This window comes from Lagopus muta, chromosome 1 (assembly GCF_023343835.1).
Source record: "Lagopus muta isolate bLagMut1 chromosome 1, bLagMut1 primary, whole genome shotgun sequence".
In the NCBI taxonomy this organism is placed as follows: Eukaryota; Metazoa; Chordata; class Aves; order Galliformes; family Phasianidae; genus Lagopus; species Lagopus muta.
Window position 1 is genome coordinate 46,876,729 of NC_064433.1, and position 17,595 is coordinate 46,894,323.

Consider the following 17,595-nt stretch of genomic DNA (forward strand, 5'->3'; position numbering starts at 1 on the left):
ATTGTGAACTTCCGCTGATACGGATTAAGGCCACTATTTTGTCCTATCACTGAAGAGGGCGATATGGTCTCCTCTGAGCCTCTTCTACTCTAAACAATCTCAATTTCCTCAGCTGTTCCCCATCAGACTTGTGCTCCAGCCTCCTCACAGCTCCGCTGCCCTTCATTGGACATGCTCCATGGCCTCCGTGTCTTTCTTGTAGCGAGGGACCAAAACTGAACACAGCACTTGAGATGTGGTCTCACCAGTGCCATATACACAGAGATGATAACCTCCCTGCTTCTTCTGGCTGCAGTATTTCTGATGCCATTGACTCATGTTCAGTCAGCTGTCAGCCTACACCCCCAGACCCTTTTCTGCCAAGCAGCTTTTCCCAAACCTCTCCCCCAAGCCTGTAGCACTGACTAAGGTTGTTTTGACTGAAGTGCAAAACCTAGCACTTGGTCTTGTTTAACCTCATATAATTAGACTTGGCCCATTGATCCAGCCTTACCAGATCCCTCTGCAGGACCTTCCTACTCTCCCTTCCTTCCGAACTTAGTGAGGGTGTGTTCAATCCCCCTTGTACAGATGGTCAGTAAAAATAGTAAACAGGATGGGCTACAATACTGACCCCTGAGGAATGCTACTTGTGACTGGTCGCCAGCTGAAGCCTGATGATATTACAAATAATCCCAAGTCTTGTTCTGCGTGTTCTTTTTTTTTGTGCATGAGGGAAGAAGTACAGCAATGAGAAAACCAAAGTGGTCATATTTCCCTGGTAGTGCTTTATAATCCTAGGTCTTATTAAAAAAAAAAAAAAAAAAAAAAAAAAAAAACCATGCTACTGAGTGTCTGAGAGAAAATTAATGTGCTTTGGTTGATGTTGGTCATTTATGTTTGGTTGATCCATTTTTCTTCTTGTTTAATGTTGTCTGCTTGAATTATTTTAAAATCGTTGCCATCCACAGCTGCTTGCAGGTGATGTTTAAGTAAAGGTAAGAAATAAGAGTAATGCTGTCCATCTTTCAAAAAATATTGTGCTCAGCTGCAGGCAATGCTTGGCTAGCTTTTTATTGATTTGGAAAAAAAAAAACCAAAAAAAAACAACATACTAACACTGATAAATTGTCTGAATCAGTCTAGTGGTGCAGTTGGCTCGAGATCTCCAGGCTGATTTCTATCCTCACTTCCATGACTTCTTCATGGCCATCACCAAGTTGTTGGATACACAGGACACAGAACTGCTGGAATGGGCGTTTACCTCTCTTTCCTATCTCTACAAGTACCTGTGGAGATTGATGGTGAAGGACATAAGCAACATATATAGGTAAAAGTTGTTTTTCATTTCTGTCTCGATGGGCATCTGTAAATGTTACGGGACTGCAAGTACTGTACAAATACATGACTTAGTGCTTTAGTATACTTGTTAGCATAATTTCTCTGCTTTCTAGGATAGAGTCTTGTTATCATATGCAGCTCCTTTGAGATCCTCCTGACTGGAGGAGGAGTGTGCGTTGATCTGCTGTTTTCAGCATTCATCCTTCTTTTGATGTGATGGATACAGGTGGTGGTAGGAGAGGAAGCAGTTACCTAGGCTGGGTAAACAAAGCTCAGAAAGGCATTGGCAACTCAGACAAGTCTAAATTCAACACAGGTCTCTTGAGTACCTGTCAAATACCTCGGTCTTATTTGTATTGCTTCTGTCTTTTCCAGTTGCAGGCACTTAGACGTACAACAATAAATGAATTCTTTTGAGTCTTTGATTGCTCCTGTTGCATTTTCACCTTTACGTTCTTCGTGTCTGTTTAGTGAGAGAGCAGACAGGCTGCACTGTATGCTGTGAAACTTCTTGCCACAGGATTCTAGGCAAGTTAGGCATAAGCTCAGAATGAAATTTGCCAAGCTTGAGGGAATTTCCAAATGCACAGGAGACAATTCTGCCTTGAGAAGTCCCTGAAATGCAGGTGGTTGAAGGCTGTTTTTGTATGTGCTTATCCTCTTGAAATTTTTCCCAGGCATCTGCTCCTGGCTACTTCATCCAGCTGTGCTGAATGGACTGTATTCTGCCCCATGGTGGCTGCTTTCTCGCTGTCATGCTGCAGTGGTAGCAGCTCTCTTCTTTATGTCCTAGCCAGTGGGCACATGCTGCTTCCTACTAGTTTCAATTCAGAACAGATGGAGGAAAAGATGGATTACAGATTTTTTCCTCAACCCAGCAAAAGCTGTCAGGCATATTGCAGAAACATCTGCTTCTCTGTGAATCTGAGGCACCACGCTCTACACTTAACATGTGCTGAGCCACTTGCAACTGTCACTGGTGTTTACCAAAGAACTGCAAACACTTGTCACTCCTCTCAGTAGTGTTTTTGGAAAATCTGCATGCACAGGAGAGCTTGTTGGCTCATCTGAAATACAAATGTGGCATATCAAGTAAATTTTGGTTTAACTAAGTGCTGCTGAGTGTATCTGTTAAAAATCTTGATGCTGCAGTTAGGTCTGTATGGATCTGGAGTTGTTGTAGGTTTTCAGGCTGCAGCTTAGGATGCCTGGTGTTGTTATTTGATCTTCGTACAGAAGAATGGGACGGAATGGAATTAAGGAAGGTATCTGCAGCACCTGGGTGGATGGCTTCTTGGTGCTGGTAAAGTGTGGCAATGTAAACTGAAAACATAATTTTTAAACCCAGTTGGTGACAGTTCTTGCACAGCCTTTAAGGCAATTTATTACTGTGTTTCTTTTTAGCCTTTACAGCACCCTGCTGGCTCATCACAAGCTTCACATCAGAAACTTTGCTGCTGAAAGTTTTGTCTTTTTAATGAGAAAGGTAAGTGAGGTGTTTGTACCTTGACACACTCTCATGGCCTCAACATATGAGATTTCTATAAAGGAGGGTTATAAAGTTCAGGCCTTGTGCCTGAACTGGTGTTCTGCATGTCCTGAGTTGTCGTTTTCAATAAGTGTTTTCCTAAGTATGTCATGGACTTCATATCAGCAGTGGCAAATAGAGACTGTAATAGTCTGCTTTAAGAGCAGGTAAGCCAAATGTTTGTAAATGTTTGTTTAGTTGTTTTCAGGAGTTGCTGAACCTCAGGTCCTTTGGCACAGAGGGTTTAAAAATGAGCAGAAATCCTTACAGTATTGCCAGGTATTGTTGTAGTTTGGATGACTGGATTCTGCTTTCAGCTGATGCATGTATCTTTCCACACCAGAACACTGACCTTTGTTTCAGTTGGGACCAATTATGCGATGCATTTATGCATGTGCTTAACTCTAAAATGGTAAGAATAACTAAAAAGACACATCTCTGCTACTGTGGCCTCACCACGCTCTTGGTGGTTGTGGAAATGATGACATTGAACAGGTATAGAAAAGCAGGACTGAGAAGTGCAGTGTGGTGCTATGGAGCTGTTGAATTGCCTCTGTCCATCAGCTCAAAGATGATTTTTTTTTTCCTCTTGTGTTTTGTAGGTTTCTGATAAAAATGCCCTCTTCAACTTAATGTTCCATGACCTGGGGGAGCACCCCAAGAAGGTGGAAGGTGTGGGACGGCTACTTTTTGAGATGTGCAAGGGTGTTCGAAACATGTTTCACTCTTGCACAGAGACGGTAAAGACCAGAAGGAAAGAAAGTTGGTTTAATGGTCCTGCAATGGACCGCTGGGTGAAACCAATCAGTGTTGCCTTGTTCCTTTCTCTGTGTCGTTAGTGATAAACATGCTGTTTGTTATTTAACAGGATCAGAAAGCTGATTTCTAAAAACCTTTTTTTGAGATGGATTGTTCTTTAAGCATTCCTATATGATATCACTATATATTAAAATAATACTGCTTGATAACATTATACACGTTTTACACCTCTAGGTGAATCTGAAGACAATTCAGATTTTAAGCGGTAACTTAATTTTTTTTCCGCTAATCATGCTAGAGAGAGTTGAGATCACTGAAATATAGTAATTTCTTGCCCTAACTGATTTTAGGATTTAGTTTTATTTTTTGATTTATTAGTTTTATTTTCTGAGGTTGTATTATGCTCTTTTCCTGTACAGGCTCTAAAACTAATTCTGGTAAAGCTGGGACCTGTTACTGAAGAGGAAACTGAACTACCATGGGCAACAATTGGAGAAGCCTTTGAGCAGATGATCAGATCAGCTGCAATGCATATGCATAGGGAGCATTTTGACGTTGTTTTCAAGTGCCTGAAGGTATGCTTATATCCTTTTTTTTTTCTTTATTTTTTTGCCTCTGTTCACAAGAGACTGAAGAAAAGCTTTGTTGCAGGCCCATTGCTGGGCTTTCCTTCTGTTCTGCTGAATCAGATCTACTGGTGGTTCCAAAACAGCTTTGTAATGGTTAAGTGAAAGCTGCTTTCCCTCCAGTTCTCTTTACATCAGAGACTTGAACCGTACTCGGAAAGCCAAGTTTAAGCCTTAGAGCCAAGTCTTCTAAGTCAGAGTGTGTGTGTTTTCTGTTTGTGAGTTGCCATGTTGCATTGGGGTGGTTGCACTCTGAGGTCTGGGGGAGGAGAGCTGAGTGCCATAGGCTGTGCTGGGTCAGGATGATGCAGAATAAGCAGAGAGCATAGCAAGTAGGTTTTACTTACCTGATCTCCATGTAGATGTTTTATTCCTAGGGACTGGGATTTGCTAAGAGAGATTGAAACCTTCTGCAAATGATGGCTGTCAGCTTTGCACCTCAGAAGGGTGAAATGGGAAACTGGAGGAAGTGGTACACATGCAAACCTAATTTAGGGCATTCCTTCCAAGCACTGACAAATAATCCTATTTGTGTGGTACTTGAACCTCAAACTACCCATAGTTTGAAATGGAGAAGTAAATGAAACAGGGTCTGATCTTTTTTTCTGAAGCATTTTGTTTTTCTTTTTTCTGTAAAAAGGAGTCACTCTTAAACTTGCAGAGCAAAATAACTAAAGTCAACTGCTGCATGGCTTCAGAGCAGATGGAAAGGGTTCTGCGAGCATATCTGATCCTAGTGGAACATGCAAATGGATCCAAAATCTCACAGCCAGAAGAAATCTGTCAGGTAAGTCAGATCATCACTTTGCCTTGCCTTCCAGAGAAGTATTGATTGAATCTGGAAGATTATCTGGAACAGATGGTCAGCTGAAGCATTCTGAAACATTCCTGCTGCAGTAACAATCTTAGGATTTGCATTAAGTGAAGAGAGATTTATGGGGGAGTATTGCTACCTCTCCAGTTCCATGAGAACTCTCCTCTTTCATTTCAGGTTTTAATAAAAATGTTACAGACACCAGATCTCTTGTCATCTTGCTTCAAGATCCTGCTGAAAACCATTTCTGCGTTACTGCTGGCCGAAAACATTCACTTACCTGACTCTTTGACCACAGAAGCCATTGAAAGGGTAACAAAGACTTCTTACTGGAGAAATACCAGAGTCCAGGTTCCCTAGAGCAACCTGATTTGAGGATACTCCGTTTCAGGCTGGGCAGTAGACTACAAGGTTCTCTTTAGCTTTTTGCAGGAGAGAAACTGCCCAGTGCCTAAAATAATGCCTACTATGGTCTTGGGACTCCTTGAGAGTCTTACGCAAACTGTCAGCCTGTTATAATAATGCCACTGTGGCAAACATACTTGCAATGAAAAACAAGTCCTGCTTCAAGCACTAACAGCCTGTAGTAAAGACAGAGAAGAGAGAGGGATTATGTTCTGTCATAGATTATGAAGTAGGTCAGTGAGTTGGACTTGACTGAAAAAGTATATTTTTCACTAAGTTGACAAACAGCGTGGGTTTGGCTTATGAGCCACTAATTTGACTTAGAAACTACAGGGTTAGGCAAATTTTACTATAACCATTGCTCCTGAAACATTGACAGGATCAGTTGCATACGTTCATATGAAGTGCAGTGTAGTGGATTGATCAGAGATGCTGCTCTAGGGTGCTCTGCTTTGATTTCCTGTTGCAGCACATGATAATTTTGCCATAGTTGTATTTTGTATTCAAAAATGTATGAAAATAAAGATGTGTGATTTGCAATTGGAAAATAAGGCTGTAGCAATTGTTTAGAGAAGATCACGTGGACTTCAGTGTTGGCTTTTGCTGAAAGAGATTGGTTCTGCCTGTGTGTGGCAAGAGTCCAGTTTTGTTTGGGAGAGGTGATGCTTGAAACATTTGATTAAATTTGTGCAGGCTTCTGTTAATCTGAAGGAGGCTTAAAGCTGTCGTTATGATTTGAAAAGTCTGGGAAAGAAGTTGTGTGCATATTTCTGTGTTGTACATCTCAGCGTTGAAAAGCACTGATTTCATGTGCAAACAGGGATGGTTTCCATCTTGTTCCCTTCAGAAGCATACAGGTTGGCTTTCCCCTTTTGCAGCCAGTGATGATGGAGTTGTATACCAGGATGTATGCATCTGAGCTAAAAAGACCTTTGGGGCCTGAGCTTCTTTCTAATGGTTATAGTGTGTCTTTGCTACAGTCAGAGAACTTTGAGCTTACATTTTCACATCACTTTAAAGAGATAGCTGAGCTGTCTTAGCACAGAGCCTAACCTGCTCGGACTTCACAGGGTTTATTACAAGGGTTTTGCTGCTTCTATAGTTGAGCTGCCAGTGGAAGTGGTATTTCTGTGTGGCTGTCTTAGAAACTCTGCTAGCTGTGAACAGAAAGCCAGGAGGGTGTCTCAGAGTTTAGAGCATGGCTGATTGGAAAAATACCACATGGATAATGGAAACGTAAGTATAGCATCTTTTCTTGATGTGTTCCTGTCAACTTTTCATTTGCATCTTGCAGGTATTAGGAAGTGGAATTGAATGGTGCTTTCTTTTGGACTTCTCTGAAGCAATGTTCACAATGAAGCAATTTGAGAGGGTAAGTGGAAGCTCTTGTGCATTTTGTTTATTTTTTGTTGCCAAAAGGAGCATAAGATACTGTGATGAGGACATCTGAACAGGAAAATCCTTCTACAGGTGGAAAACTCATAGTATATATATTTGCTTCATTTGATGAATCACTTATCTGTATTGACATGATGTTTGAACAGATTTCTAGTGTGGTAAGAATGAAAGCTTTGCTAATGCCATTGTGTCAGAACTTGGTGCTCAGGGTTGAAGAGGTTATCCATGTTCACAGAGAGAAGCTCATGTGTTGAGAAGCAAAGGTGTGGATTTGTTTTAGATAAGATGAGGGGAAAATAAGTGGAAATGAGGAATAAGGGACATCTGATAGATCGAGCCTGGAAATGGTGATCTGGTAGGAATGAAACAAATTAAAGGGGGTAGGGTATGAAAGCACGGTTGAGCATCTGGGAGATCCTGACTATGTTGGTTTTCTTGGGAGCAGACTGAGTTTTTACAGCAAACTGCTGTCCTTTTTCCAGTAACAGAATGTCGATGTGCTGATGATTCAGAGCTCCAGAACTGATGAGAAGTCTGGTGCTTTGGTAGCTCACTTGTGCTTGGCTTCCTCTGTAGGTGACGTTATGTGCTCTTGTGGTTTTGATGACAGTTACAGGAACGTTACTAAACTTTGATTTTTCTTTTTTTCCCCTTCAGCACTTTCTTCCATGCTTTCTAAAGTACATTGAACATTGCTTCTCTGAAACAGATGCACTTAGAAAGGATCAGGCAACAGCAGTTCTGGCTAAACTCATTCTAGTGAAAGCAGAGCCTCCTACAGTTGGTTCAATGGCATTTGAAAAGTATCCTCTTCTTTTCACCGAATCATCATCCATCAGGTGAGACTTCTCAAGTTTAGCTAACACTACGTGTGTCCGCATGGCTGCAGATCTGAAGGCCTGCAAGGTGATACGGTGGGATTCAATTTTCTTTTCTGAGATGATTTAAGAAGAGATACTGCTCTAGTGACCTTCTGGCTGTGCCATATTTGTGTATGAATATGTCATGTCCAGGAGCTTGCTGGAAGCAGTGCTGTAATCTTACCATAGAGCACAGCTCGGTACCATAGTGCATATAATTAATCCAGATACAGCACTATGCTGGCACAGTTCGGCTGCTTCAGGTTGCAGAGCTAAGTTGACTGCAGCAAGGTGTTTGCTTTCCCACTGGAACCTGTTCAGAAAGATGTGAGTGACAGCACTCTAGCACAGAATGACTATTGCTTGGCTTATGATAAAGGCTGTTAACGATCACTCTAGCTCAAAACTTGTCTGCTGAGAGTGGTGACTGATGCTGACATTTATGTAAGATTTTCTTTCCGAAAAGTAGTTCATTCTGTGGGTTTCCTTCTGTTTTTACTGAGTGGAGGTATCAAGGTTTAGGGAACAGAAGGCTGTGAGTCTAAATAAATAAATAAATAAACAAATACATTTTTCTCTTCTTATATTTTTTTCTCTGGATTTTCAATGATATGGAATACGTAGCTGAGAGGATGTTGCTCCTACAATGTCAGTGTCTGAACTAAACTTCCTTTGCTGTAGATTAAATCCATTGCTGCTTGTCTTGTCTGCGTGAAACATACAGAGCAGATTATTTCATCCTCTTTGCATCCAGCTTTTACAAATAACAGACTTTGGTCTTCAGAAACATCACAAATCATTTCTGTGGACCAGCAATCCTAATTCCTTGAGGTTTATCTGATAAATTTTATTCGTTAAACCTCTAATCAGATTTATGAGATGTTTTGTTAGCTGCTTGCTTTCTTGAAGGGTGGAGCTCATGGAGCTTTCCAGCTGTGGTCTTGCAAATGCTGAGTGGAATGAAAAGGTTGCTTTCCATGAGGTGTGAAGAACTCCTGTTTATATGTTCCAGTATGGTGTCAGCTCTTTTTGCCTGAAGATATGGCTTTGAATCTGGGCTCAACTTGTGGTTCCTTATAATTCACCAAACTGTTAGCTAGCTATTTTCTGTCTTCTGTTAATCTTTGCTAGTGTCTGGGTTGTTAATAAGTAAGAATCACTCAGTCCTAGAGATGACTCTCAGGTGCTTCTCACCTTAGTTGTGAGGATGTCCAACTGAGAACTAGACTCTTCTAGAAAGGCTTTTAAAATTCAAAATAAAGACATGAATTTATTGCATGGGAAGCATGGTACATTTATACTGTGGGAGAAAAAGGAACAGTCTCTGATGTGCAGGGGGCTTAGTGGGTTGCTAAAATGTTTTGATTTTATTTCTAGCTCTAATACAAGACAACAAACAAGTAAAAGACAAGGAGGAAGGGCAGAAGTACCAGTGCTTGATCATGTGCTGTCTCTAATCCAGTTACAAGAGAATGAAGACATCACTGACCTTTCACAGCCTTGGGTTGCCTTGGTTGTACTGCCACATATTAGGTAAGGGATACTCTGTGCTATTGCTGTATATTTCTGTAGTATTATCTACTTCACCATCTATCAAAAATCAGTTTACTAAGGTAAGCTCAAGAGTTATTAACACTAGTTTGGGGTAACTGGGGTAAAAAGGTGGAAAAAAAAAGCTATGTGGAAATACTGGGTCCATGGTAAACTCAGGAGTGGGATATCAGTTTCTTGGCTGCCTGCTCCTTTAAATTTAGTACACTAGCATGTGGAGTTGTTCCTGACACATTTGTTTCTGTTTTTTAAGCACCATTTTTTCTAGACAGCAGTGTTTTCAATAATTATTATAGTCTTGTATGACAGAAGGCTTCGGAAGGAGCTTGCTCTTCTGCAGCTTAAATTGTGACTCAGAAATAGCAGATGTGATTTGCTATTGATTTCAGACTTGGGATAATCTCTCTATAATTTAACATGAGATAGATGTGAAAGAAAATATTTGTATGCGTCTAGGTGTGTGTTAACATAGAGATAAAAGGCTTCCTGTTTATTTTAAACAGACCAATGGACAAAGAAATGATTCTGCCCCATGTGACAAGTTTTATAGATTCTCTGTTCACAGCCATTGACAAAGGAAGCCTCTGCAAAGGTCAGTTACTGTTAGTTCCTGCTCATTTGTTTTCTGTTGAGACCTGAGAGGGAGAATAAAAAAAGTAGTTTTGCTGATGACACAAAACATGAAAATGAGTAGCAATAGCATTGTATCCAAATGTACTGAGCAGTAAAACTAGAAAAGCAAAGCTTGGTGGAAATACCCTCCAGGAAACAATTCTGCAATTGTTATTGGTAGTCATAATGGTGTGGCAGATGTTCCACAAAGTGGAGGGTGGACTGTACAAACTGAAGCCTGATCAAGATAATTGAGAAGAAAAATTAGAGTCATATAAAAGAGGATGGGAATCCTTTCAAGCCAGATCCAGGCTGAAGCAGTCAAGTGAAGGAGAGACTATTGACTGACAAGCTCCAATTAGACTGTTCTAAACCTATAGCTCAAATTTTGGTACCTTATTGTCTTTGACATATGTTACAGCATCAGTAGTAAAATGATGTATACTCCCTCTGGGCTTGTGTGGTCACAGGAGCCCTGCTGGTTGCCTTCTATCACTGGCCAGAAAAGAAAAAAAATCTTCTAGCTTAGCTTGTGTGGTACAGGGCAGTTGAATACTCAGAGAGATCTCAAGCATTTGGCTTTGTGACAAAGTATGGCCAAGTACTGGAATGCCCCAGTTTCAGTGTTTTTTATTCTGTGGGTTGAAAGGGCTTACCTAGAGCCTGTCTTTTCTCCTTTGTAATCTCTTGATTAACATTGTTGACTATATCTACTAACTGGTTCTGCTGCTTTTTCCTTTCTGGTGTTTGTCAAACATGGTCCTTTTTGAGTTAGCTCTTTCTTCCATCCTGTTTACAGGTTTTGCATGCTTTCATAATTATGTGACTAGTAATTATTTACTCTAGCAAGAAAATACCCAGACCTTTTTGTGGATTTCATTCTTGGTGGCAGCAGTAGCAGCTGTGCACCAGCTCTGTGTGTGCCCAAGCTGAGGCATGTTGCCATTTCCTCCTTTGCTGCTAAAGAAAAGATAACAAATGCAGTGTCAGTCGTATGTTTCTTCCTTCTGTTGCCCTGTGCTACACTTCCTTACCTTCCTTACAAACTGATATTTCCTGGCACTTTGTCCTTTGTTCACATCCTCTTCAGCTCTATGATCTCTACAACTGCTTCACCTTATACTAGGACTCCAGTCTCCTCTCATTGCCTGTGCAAGGTGCATCCAGCCCTATGCTCCCTGTTGGGTCTGCCTAGCCTCTAGCCTGAGGTACTGTGCATGTCCCAGAGCCAGGTTGCTTTCTAAAGTTGCTTGGGAGTGCAGAAAAGCAGGTTTGAAGCTAGGATACCGCTCAGGAAGAGATTAAAAAAAAAAAAAAAAAAGTAATTTATTTAAACAACCCAGTTGCTAGCTTAAGGCTGGCAGGGAATGGAATTGCCCTTCCCTTTCTTGCCTGGAAGGGCTTTGAATGACCCGTACTGTTGGGAAATCTCCTATTTCCAGAGGAGGCTGGAGGTTTATGAAGGAGGTGCTGCTGCTATAACAATATTTGGTAAACCCAGCATCCACTCAGTAATAGGAATTCAGCTGTTAAGTGTATGGGACAGCTTTGAAGATCTCATATGGGGCCTGGAGCACCTCTTTTGTTCCTTTTGCACTGACTGTGGTGCTTGCAGGACTGTTTCTCGTTTCTCACTTCTTTCCCCTAGCTGCTGTTGCACAGCAGTTTTCCCCATCCTTAAATCTGTAGCAGGGTCCTGCTGGAACAGCTGGAGCTGGCTTTGCTCATAGAGCCCTCCCTGCAGCCTCTCCAGCACTCAAACTTTGCCATATAAGACCAATACAGCCATTTGTAGCATAAAGCCAAGGCTTCTGTGACAGTGCTTAATTAGTTCCAGGCCCCATCTCCACATATACATGGGTGTGATAGAGGCAGATGCAAACTGGGAGCTGCTCACAGCTTGCAACAGTGGCTTGCTAGAGTAGGCATTTACTTTGTAAGCCAGGGAAATGTTTTCTTTATGGGTTATAAGTGTTAGAAAATACACATATCAATTCTGGAAACCATGTGTTACGCTATTTCTGTGACTTTAGCTATTTCAGGGAGGGCAGTCACCCTGCAAGCACAAGTCGTTGAGACCTGAGTAAATATACAAGCTGTTCTTGTTCTCTCTGCTCCAGGAAGCTTGTTTGTGGCCTGCCAAGCTGTAAGTACTCTTCTCAGTTTGACAGAGTCTTCTGAAATACTGCATTTGTTGCCAGCGGAGCGTGTCAAGAACTTGGTGACGTAAGTAAGCTCTACCTGTTCTGTGATTCTCAGACATTTTCCTTCATGTGGCAAGGAGTTGCCTTGTACATAGAAGCATGTTAATGCCTTTTTGTGAGTTGTTCAGTTACACTAGCATGTTGCTTTAGCATTGTAGAAATTTAAGGCAGCAAAGTTGTAGGCACTATTTAGAGAACTGTATAGGTACAATACCTGTTCAGTGGTATTTTCTCTGCAAACCCAGGCTTTCTTAGCCAACTGCAGTATAGTGTGTTAAATATATTGCTTCTAGTTTTTCTAAAGCACTACATTTAGTAATGGTGTCTTACATTATAATAACAAAAGAGGCAGTAACTGTGCATTCTGAGTTGTGTCAAAAGCTTGAGATTCAGCAGTCTGCTGGCAGTGTTGGGATTCCTTTGTGTCCTTACATATCCACCTGTATGTTTCCTTCACAGTGGGAGTATGCTCAGTTGTTTTTTTGTAACTCAGTTTTAGGTATTACAATTCCCTTCTACTTAAAACTAACACACGTAACAGAATGAGTGGAGAGATTGAGGGAGGCTGTTGATCTCTCTCCAGCAAATCCTGCTGAATTTGTCATCTCCTATCATTGCTCTGCTTAGAGCATTTCCAAGTCTTTGGCCTGAGCTTCAAAACATCCTGCTCAGATAAGAAAGCATGCTGCCCATGTCTGGGGCATGATGGAGGCAAAACAACTTGCCCAGGTAAAGCAGGAAGTCTTGGCAGGGTTTCATTGTAGTGCTCTTGTGTCATCTTTGTGCTGGGTGTGTAAATCCCTCTTGGAGCAAGGGATGTTGGGTGGCATTAGGAGGTTTCCCTGTGAACAGGCAAGATTCCTGCTGACAGTAGAACTGATAGCCCACCTAGGTCCTATTGTTTCTTTTCCATTGCAGTTGATCACTAACCAGGCACCTAGGCAGTGGCAGCAGATTTGTTTTCTGAAGCTGTCTGTATGTGGGTCCAGCTGACCAGCCCCAGCTTGATAGGCCTAATTATTACAAAGGGGAGAATCTCATGTCTCTGAGTCTGCTTTGGGTACTGTCTTTGAGGCTGTGTGCCAGTGTGTTGGTGAAGTCTGGCTTCACCATCCTGAGATCCCTTAATACTGTTATTGTCACTGCTGCCGTGTTTTCAAGTATCTTTACAATGCTCTCTGTATGCTAATAAAACACCCTCTTGTTTTAGCACTTTCCCTTCAGACCCATCAGTGTTGCTGCTGGCTGATCTCTATTACACAAGACTGGCATTGTGCGGCTGCCAGGAACCTCTTTCCCAAGGGAACCTAATGGACTTGTTTGAGAAGTTGCAGCCTAATATCTCCACTGGTATTTCCAAGGTAATATGCCTTTTTCTTTTCTTTTTTAGCACATACTATATGGTTTGTATTTTACAAAGCAATTTAAGTAAGCTAGGTTAAATGAGAAAGTCTGACAGGAGAAATGTGAAACTGTAAAGGAATTGCTTCTGTAGCATTTGTTTATATCTATTTTTCTAAGAGGCTGCCACAGGGCATGAGTTTGCGGAAGTTGTCTTAGCCCTGGGAGTCTTGCTTCTTCCCTAGAGATGAATGCAGATCAGAAGTCTATTGTGTTCATTCTGAGTTGCCTGCTAGACCAGAGGAACTCATCTGTTTCTCAGTTTTGCAAGGAACCTGGTGAAATCAACATCCTGTGCAAGACAATAACCTCTGTGTAACTGTGTGTCTGTATATGCAGCTTGCATTCTCCTGCATGCTTCTGATGTATGTTTCCACTTTGGACAGGTCCGACTCTTAACTGTCCGTATTCTAAGCCACTTTGAGACTCCACCTTCTACGGTGATGGAGGTAGGGCTGAAACTTCTCAGTTACCATTTTGAATCGGTCTGATTTTTACGATTGTGAACCGTTGTCTGCTTTTCAGAAGCAGAGCATGTTTCTGCCCAAGATTGTGCTCTGATTTTGTGCTTTCACATTCCAGTTTTATCTTTTATCTCTTTGCCCTCTAATGTTTTCACATATGTAAGTTCTGGTCCCTAAATGATGAAAACTGGAACAAATGTCTTGACTTTGTTTTCTGATTCAGAGTATCTCAGACTCTGTTTGGTTTTCTTAAGATATCTTTCAGTAGGAAAAGGATAGTCCAACAGAATGTGTGTCGCTTGTTTGTGCAGGGTGATGGTACAGGGGACCTCCAATCAGTATTTGCCATACTGCTCCAAGCAGAGCTTGTACCAGCGACGGTGAATGATTACAGAGAGAAACTTCTCCATTTGAGGAAGCTGAGATGTGATATAGTGCTGTCTGCAATACCAAGTGGATCTTTGCAGGAGGTAAGTAGTTTTTGTCAGTTGGCATTTGTTACATTCCCATATTCCAATACTTTCATTGCATGAATTATGGAGATTTTAACAAGAGTTCATAAAAAATGAATTAGATCCCAGATCATAGCTCTCGTTTGTTCTTGAGACTATTGTGTTTTCTTGAACGATGGTGGTATCTAGATAAATGGCCTATGGACAGTTTGATTGGGTATTATGGAAAGGAAGACAACTCATTCTATGGAGAAGTGAATTGTCAGCGAATTTAAAATTGTGAGCTTGCCATACACTTAGCTTGGTAGGATTCCTTCTGGCCATTGGCAAACATAGCTTCTGAATCTTGCTGCAGAGTGATACTCTTGTCTTCCATCTGGCTGTTACATCTCCTGTACAGTTGTGCAAAAGGAGCTCTCACTTCTCATTTTGTAGATGCTGAAAAACTCATATTTCTACTAGTAAAACATTGATGGAGGGGGGAAGGGAGGATTTTTCCATTACTATTTTTATGGCTGTGGTAATACTTCTATTTATTTATTCCATTTATTGCCTTGACTTGTGAACTCCTCTGAGGAGGAGTTATAGGTTGGTCCATCTGCGTTAAGCATTGCAGTACATAACTGGCTTTTGCACATTCCCAGTATGTAAATGTGGTGGATAGATATCAGTGCAGCTTAGAGTAAGCAGGATCTACACATTTCATCCTGTAGCTATGAGACCAAAAAAAAAGTGTGTGACTTGATTCGTTACGAGTAGTACTTCTGAGAATTTCTTAGATCGAAGTTTCTTCTTTGAGAAGAGGAAAAGTTAGAGGAGGTTGGTTAGTCTTTAACTATTGTTTTTAACTTCTGAACAACATGGTACTATGTCATTCTAGGTGCCTCTTCGGTATTTACTGGGAATGCTTTATATTAACTTCAGCCCTCTCTGGGATCCTGTAATTGAACTTGTAACGTGAGTATACGTGACTGGATGCTGCAGTCTGTGCTTGTTTCACAGAACATTTTCTTCCATTGAAGGCTAAGGGCAATCTCATTGTGGTCTACAGCCTCCTCACAAGAGGGAGGTGCTGATTTCTTTTATCTGGTGACTGCAGCAGGGCCCGAAGGAGCAGCATGGAGCTGCTTCAGGGGAGAGGGTCAGGTTGGGTGTTAGGAAAAGGTTTTTCATCAGGGAGTTGCTGGGCCCTGGTGCAGGCTACCCAGGGCAGCAGTCACAGTCCCAAGCTGATGGGGTTCAGGGAGCATCTGGTCAATGCTCTCAAACATATGGTGTGAGTTTTGAGTTACCCTGCATGGAGCCAGCTGTTGAACTTGATGATCCTCGTGTGTTACTTACAACTCAGGGTATTCTCTGATGACTGTTCTGTGAACAAAAGCTGAGGTTAAAATGTCTGATTTGAAGAGATTTATGCATGAGAGACTTTGTGTGAAGTCTTTCCAAACTGATTTGATCTCTCATATTATAATCCATGTAGCGTGTTAGTTTTTAACTTAATTTATAATTTTTTTTCTCACTATTAAAAGGAATTTGCAACAAATATAATTAAATAGCATCAGAGTTTGAGTCTAAGATGGCAAGATTGATTAATGTTTCACAAATGCTCAAGAAACAGAAGGCACCTTTCAATTTTCCCATCTCCTGACTTTTCTGTCCTTACTAAAAAACCTCTAAGTTCTACTAAAGAGTAGGGAAATTGTACCATGGCATCTGCTGAGCTGAATATTGAAGTAAATATCTCTGCTTTCAGCATGACATTATCTCCTTCTTTTTTTTTTTTTTTTTCCTCTGTTGTATTATTAGAAAGGATGAGATTTGTCCCATCAAACTATTGAATTAATAAAGTAATATTAAACCAGCTCTCCTAAAGATACATTCACACTAATTCTCCCTTTGGTTCTGTATGATGTTACTGTACAGAAGTCAGTGGAAAGCTCAAGAACATTTTTAGTCAATTTGAGTTCGTTTGAAGTCATGGGATACAACCTGCTTATTTTAATAATTGACATTTGGGATTCATGAATGAGGGCAAGGAAGTGCTACAGCTGTGTCCTGCAGATGTCCTATCTTTGGACACTCTCATTAAAGCTATAATCAAAGCCTTTGATTGCATTAGCTGTTCGCTTCCCTTGATGCATGGTTTTTCTTTTTTCTTTTAATTTCATGCTCTTATGTTTTGTTAGTTCTCATGCAAAGGAAATGGAGAATAAACAGTTCTGGAAGGTCTTTTATGAACATCTGGAGAGGGCTGCTGCCTATGCTGGTAAGTCTCAGCTCCTAAATGGTATTTTGAGTAACCCAGCTAATTGTGAATGACACATGACTGTGTTTTTATGTGTCCCAAATTTACATGTGATGGAGGAATTCAGAACCAGAGCTCTTGACTGCCAGTGTCATGTCCAGGGCAGGAATGCAGACGCTTGAGAGAGAACTGTGCCTTCTTTTGTCCTGAATAGCAAGAAGTAGACAGAAAGATATGAGGGGAGTCCCATGTTTTGGGAAGCCGTACAACAGCTTAATCTCTACTTAAGTTTGGCTTTTTCCAGTCTGATAGAAGCAGTGAAGAAACTTGTAGAATTGACTACATCATCTTTCTATTACGTAGATTGAATGGAATACCTGCAGGCGCTATGCCTTTCTTGACTGTGCTTTGTGTACTCTTGAGATATATCTATGAATGTGTGGAATCTGTGATTTCACAGTAGGGATGTGAGCATGCAGCCATTTGGAGAATCGAACTCATTTAAGCTGTCATGACTGTAAGACATCCTGGAGTACTTCCTAAGCAACGTGGGCCTTTCAGGTCAGACTTAAACATAGTTGTCTGAGCAGATGCTTGGCATCAGGAGTCTTACTTTCACAACAGGGTGCGGATCTCTTTCTGCTGACTGGAGTAACTTGAAGATATTTACTTTATAACATCTGTTGTGCAGAAATGGAACTGCAAAATGAATTGGATGAACAGGAGGAAAATATCAATGAAACTGAAAGCAAGAAGATACCAGAAGGAGGGGTGGGCACTGTTTTCCTGGAGCAGCTGGGGACAAGAACAGACTGCAGCGAGCGGTTGGACCACACAAACTTCCGCTTTCTGCTGTGGAAAGCGTTAGAGAAGTTCCCAGACAGGGTGGAGCCCAGGTCAAGGGAACTTTCCCCGCTTCTTCTGAGGTTCATTAGGTAAGTACTTTTCACATATTG

At 41.2% G+C, this 17,595-nt stretch overlaps 1 protein-coding gene across 1 annotated transcript in view; it reads left to right on the forward strand.

The window, feature by feature from the left end:
• UTP20 (UTP20 small subunit processome component) overlaps positions 1 to 17,595 on the forward strand; it is a 59,230-nt gene that overhangs the window by 1,877 nt on the left and 39,758 nt on the right. The window contains exons 5-21 of the mRNA XM_048937950.1: positions 1,121 to 1,309; positions 2,725 to 2,806; positions 3,451 to 3,588; positions 4,027 to 4,182; positions 4,874 to 5,020; positions 5,225 to 5,359; positions 6,747 to 6,824; positions 7,508 to 7,689; positions 9,088 to 9,243; positions 9,765 to 9,853; positions 11,994 to 12,099; positions 13,288 to 13,438; positions 13,865 to 13,927; positions 14,254 to 14,412; positions 15,275 to 15,351; positions 16,581 to 16,660; positions 17,331 to 17,574. Of these exons, the coding sequence (XP_048793907.1) occupies positions 1,121 to 1,309; positions 2,725 to 2,806; positions 3,451 to 3,588; positions 4,027 to 4,182; positions 4,874 to 5,020; positions 5,225 to 5,359; positions 6,747 to 6,824; positions 7,508 to 7,689; positions 9,088 to 9,243; positions 9,765 to 9,853; positions 11,994 to 12,099; positions 13,288 to 13,438; positions 13,865 to 13,927; positions 14,254 to 14,412; positions 15,275 to 15,351; positions 16,581 to 16,660; positions 17,331 to 17,574 (2,232 nt within the window). The remainder of the gene's footprint in view (positions 1 to 1,120; positions 1,310 to 2,724; positions 2,807 to 3,450; positions 3,589 to 4,026; positions 4,183 to 4,873; positions 5,021 to 5,224; positions 5,360 to 6,746; positions 6,825 to 7,507; positions 7,690 to 9,087; positions 9,244 to 9,764; positions 9,854 to 11,993; positions 12,100 to 13,287; positions 13,439 to 13,864; positions 13,928 to 14,253; positions 14,413 to 15,274; positions 15,352 to 16,580; positions 16,661 to 17,330; positions 17,575 to 17,595) is intronic.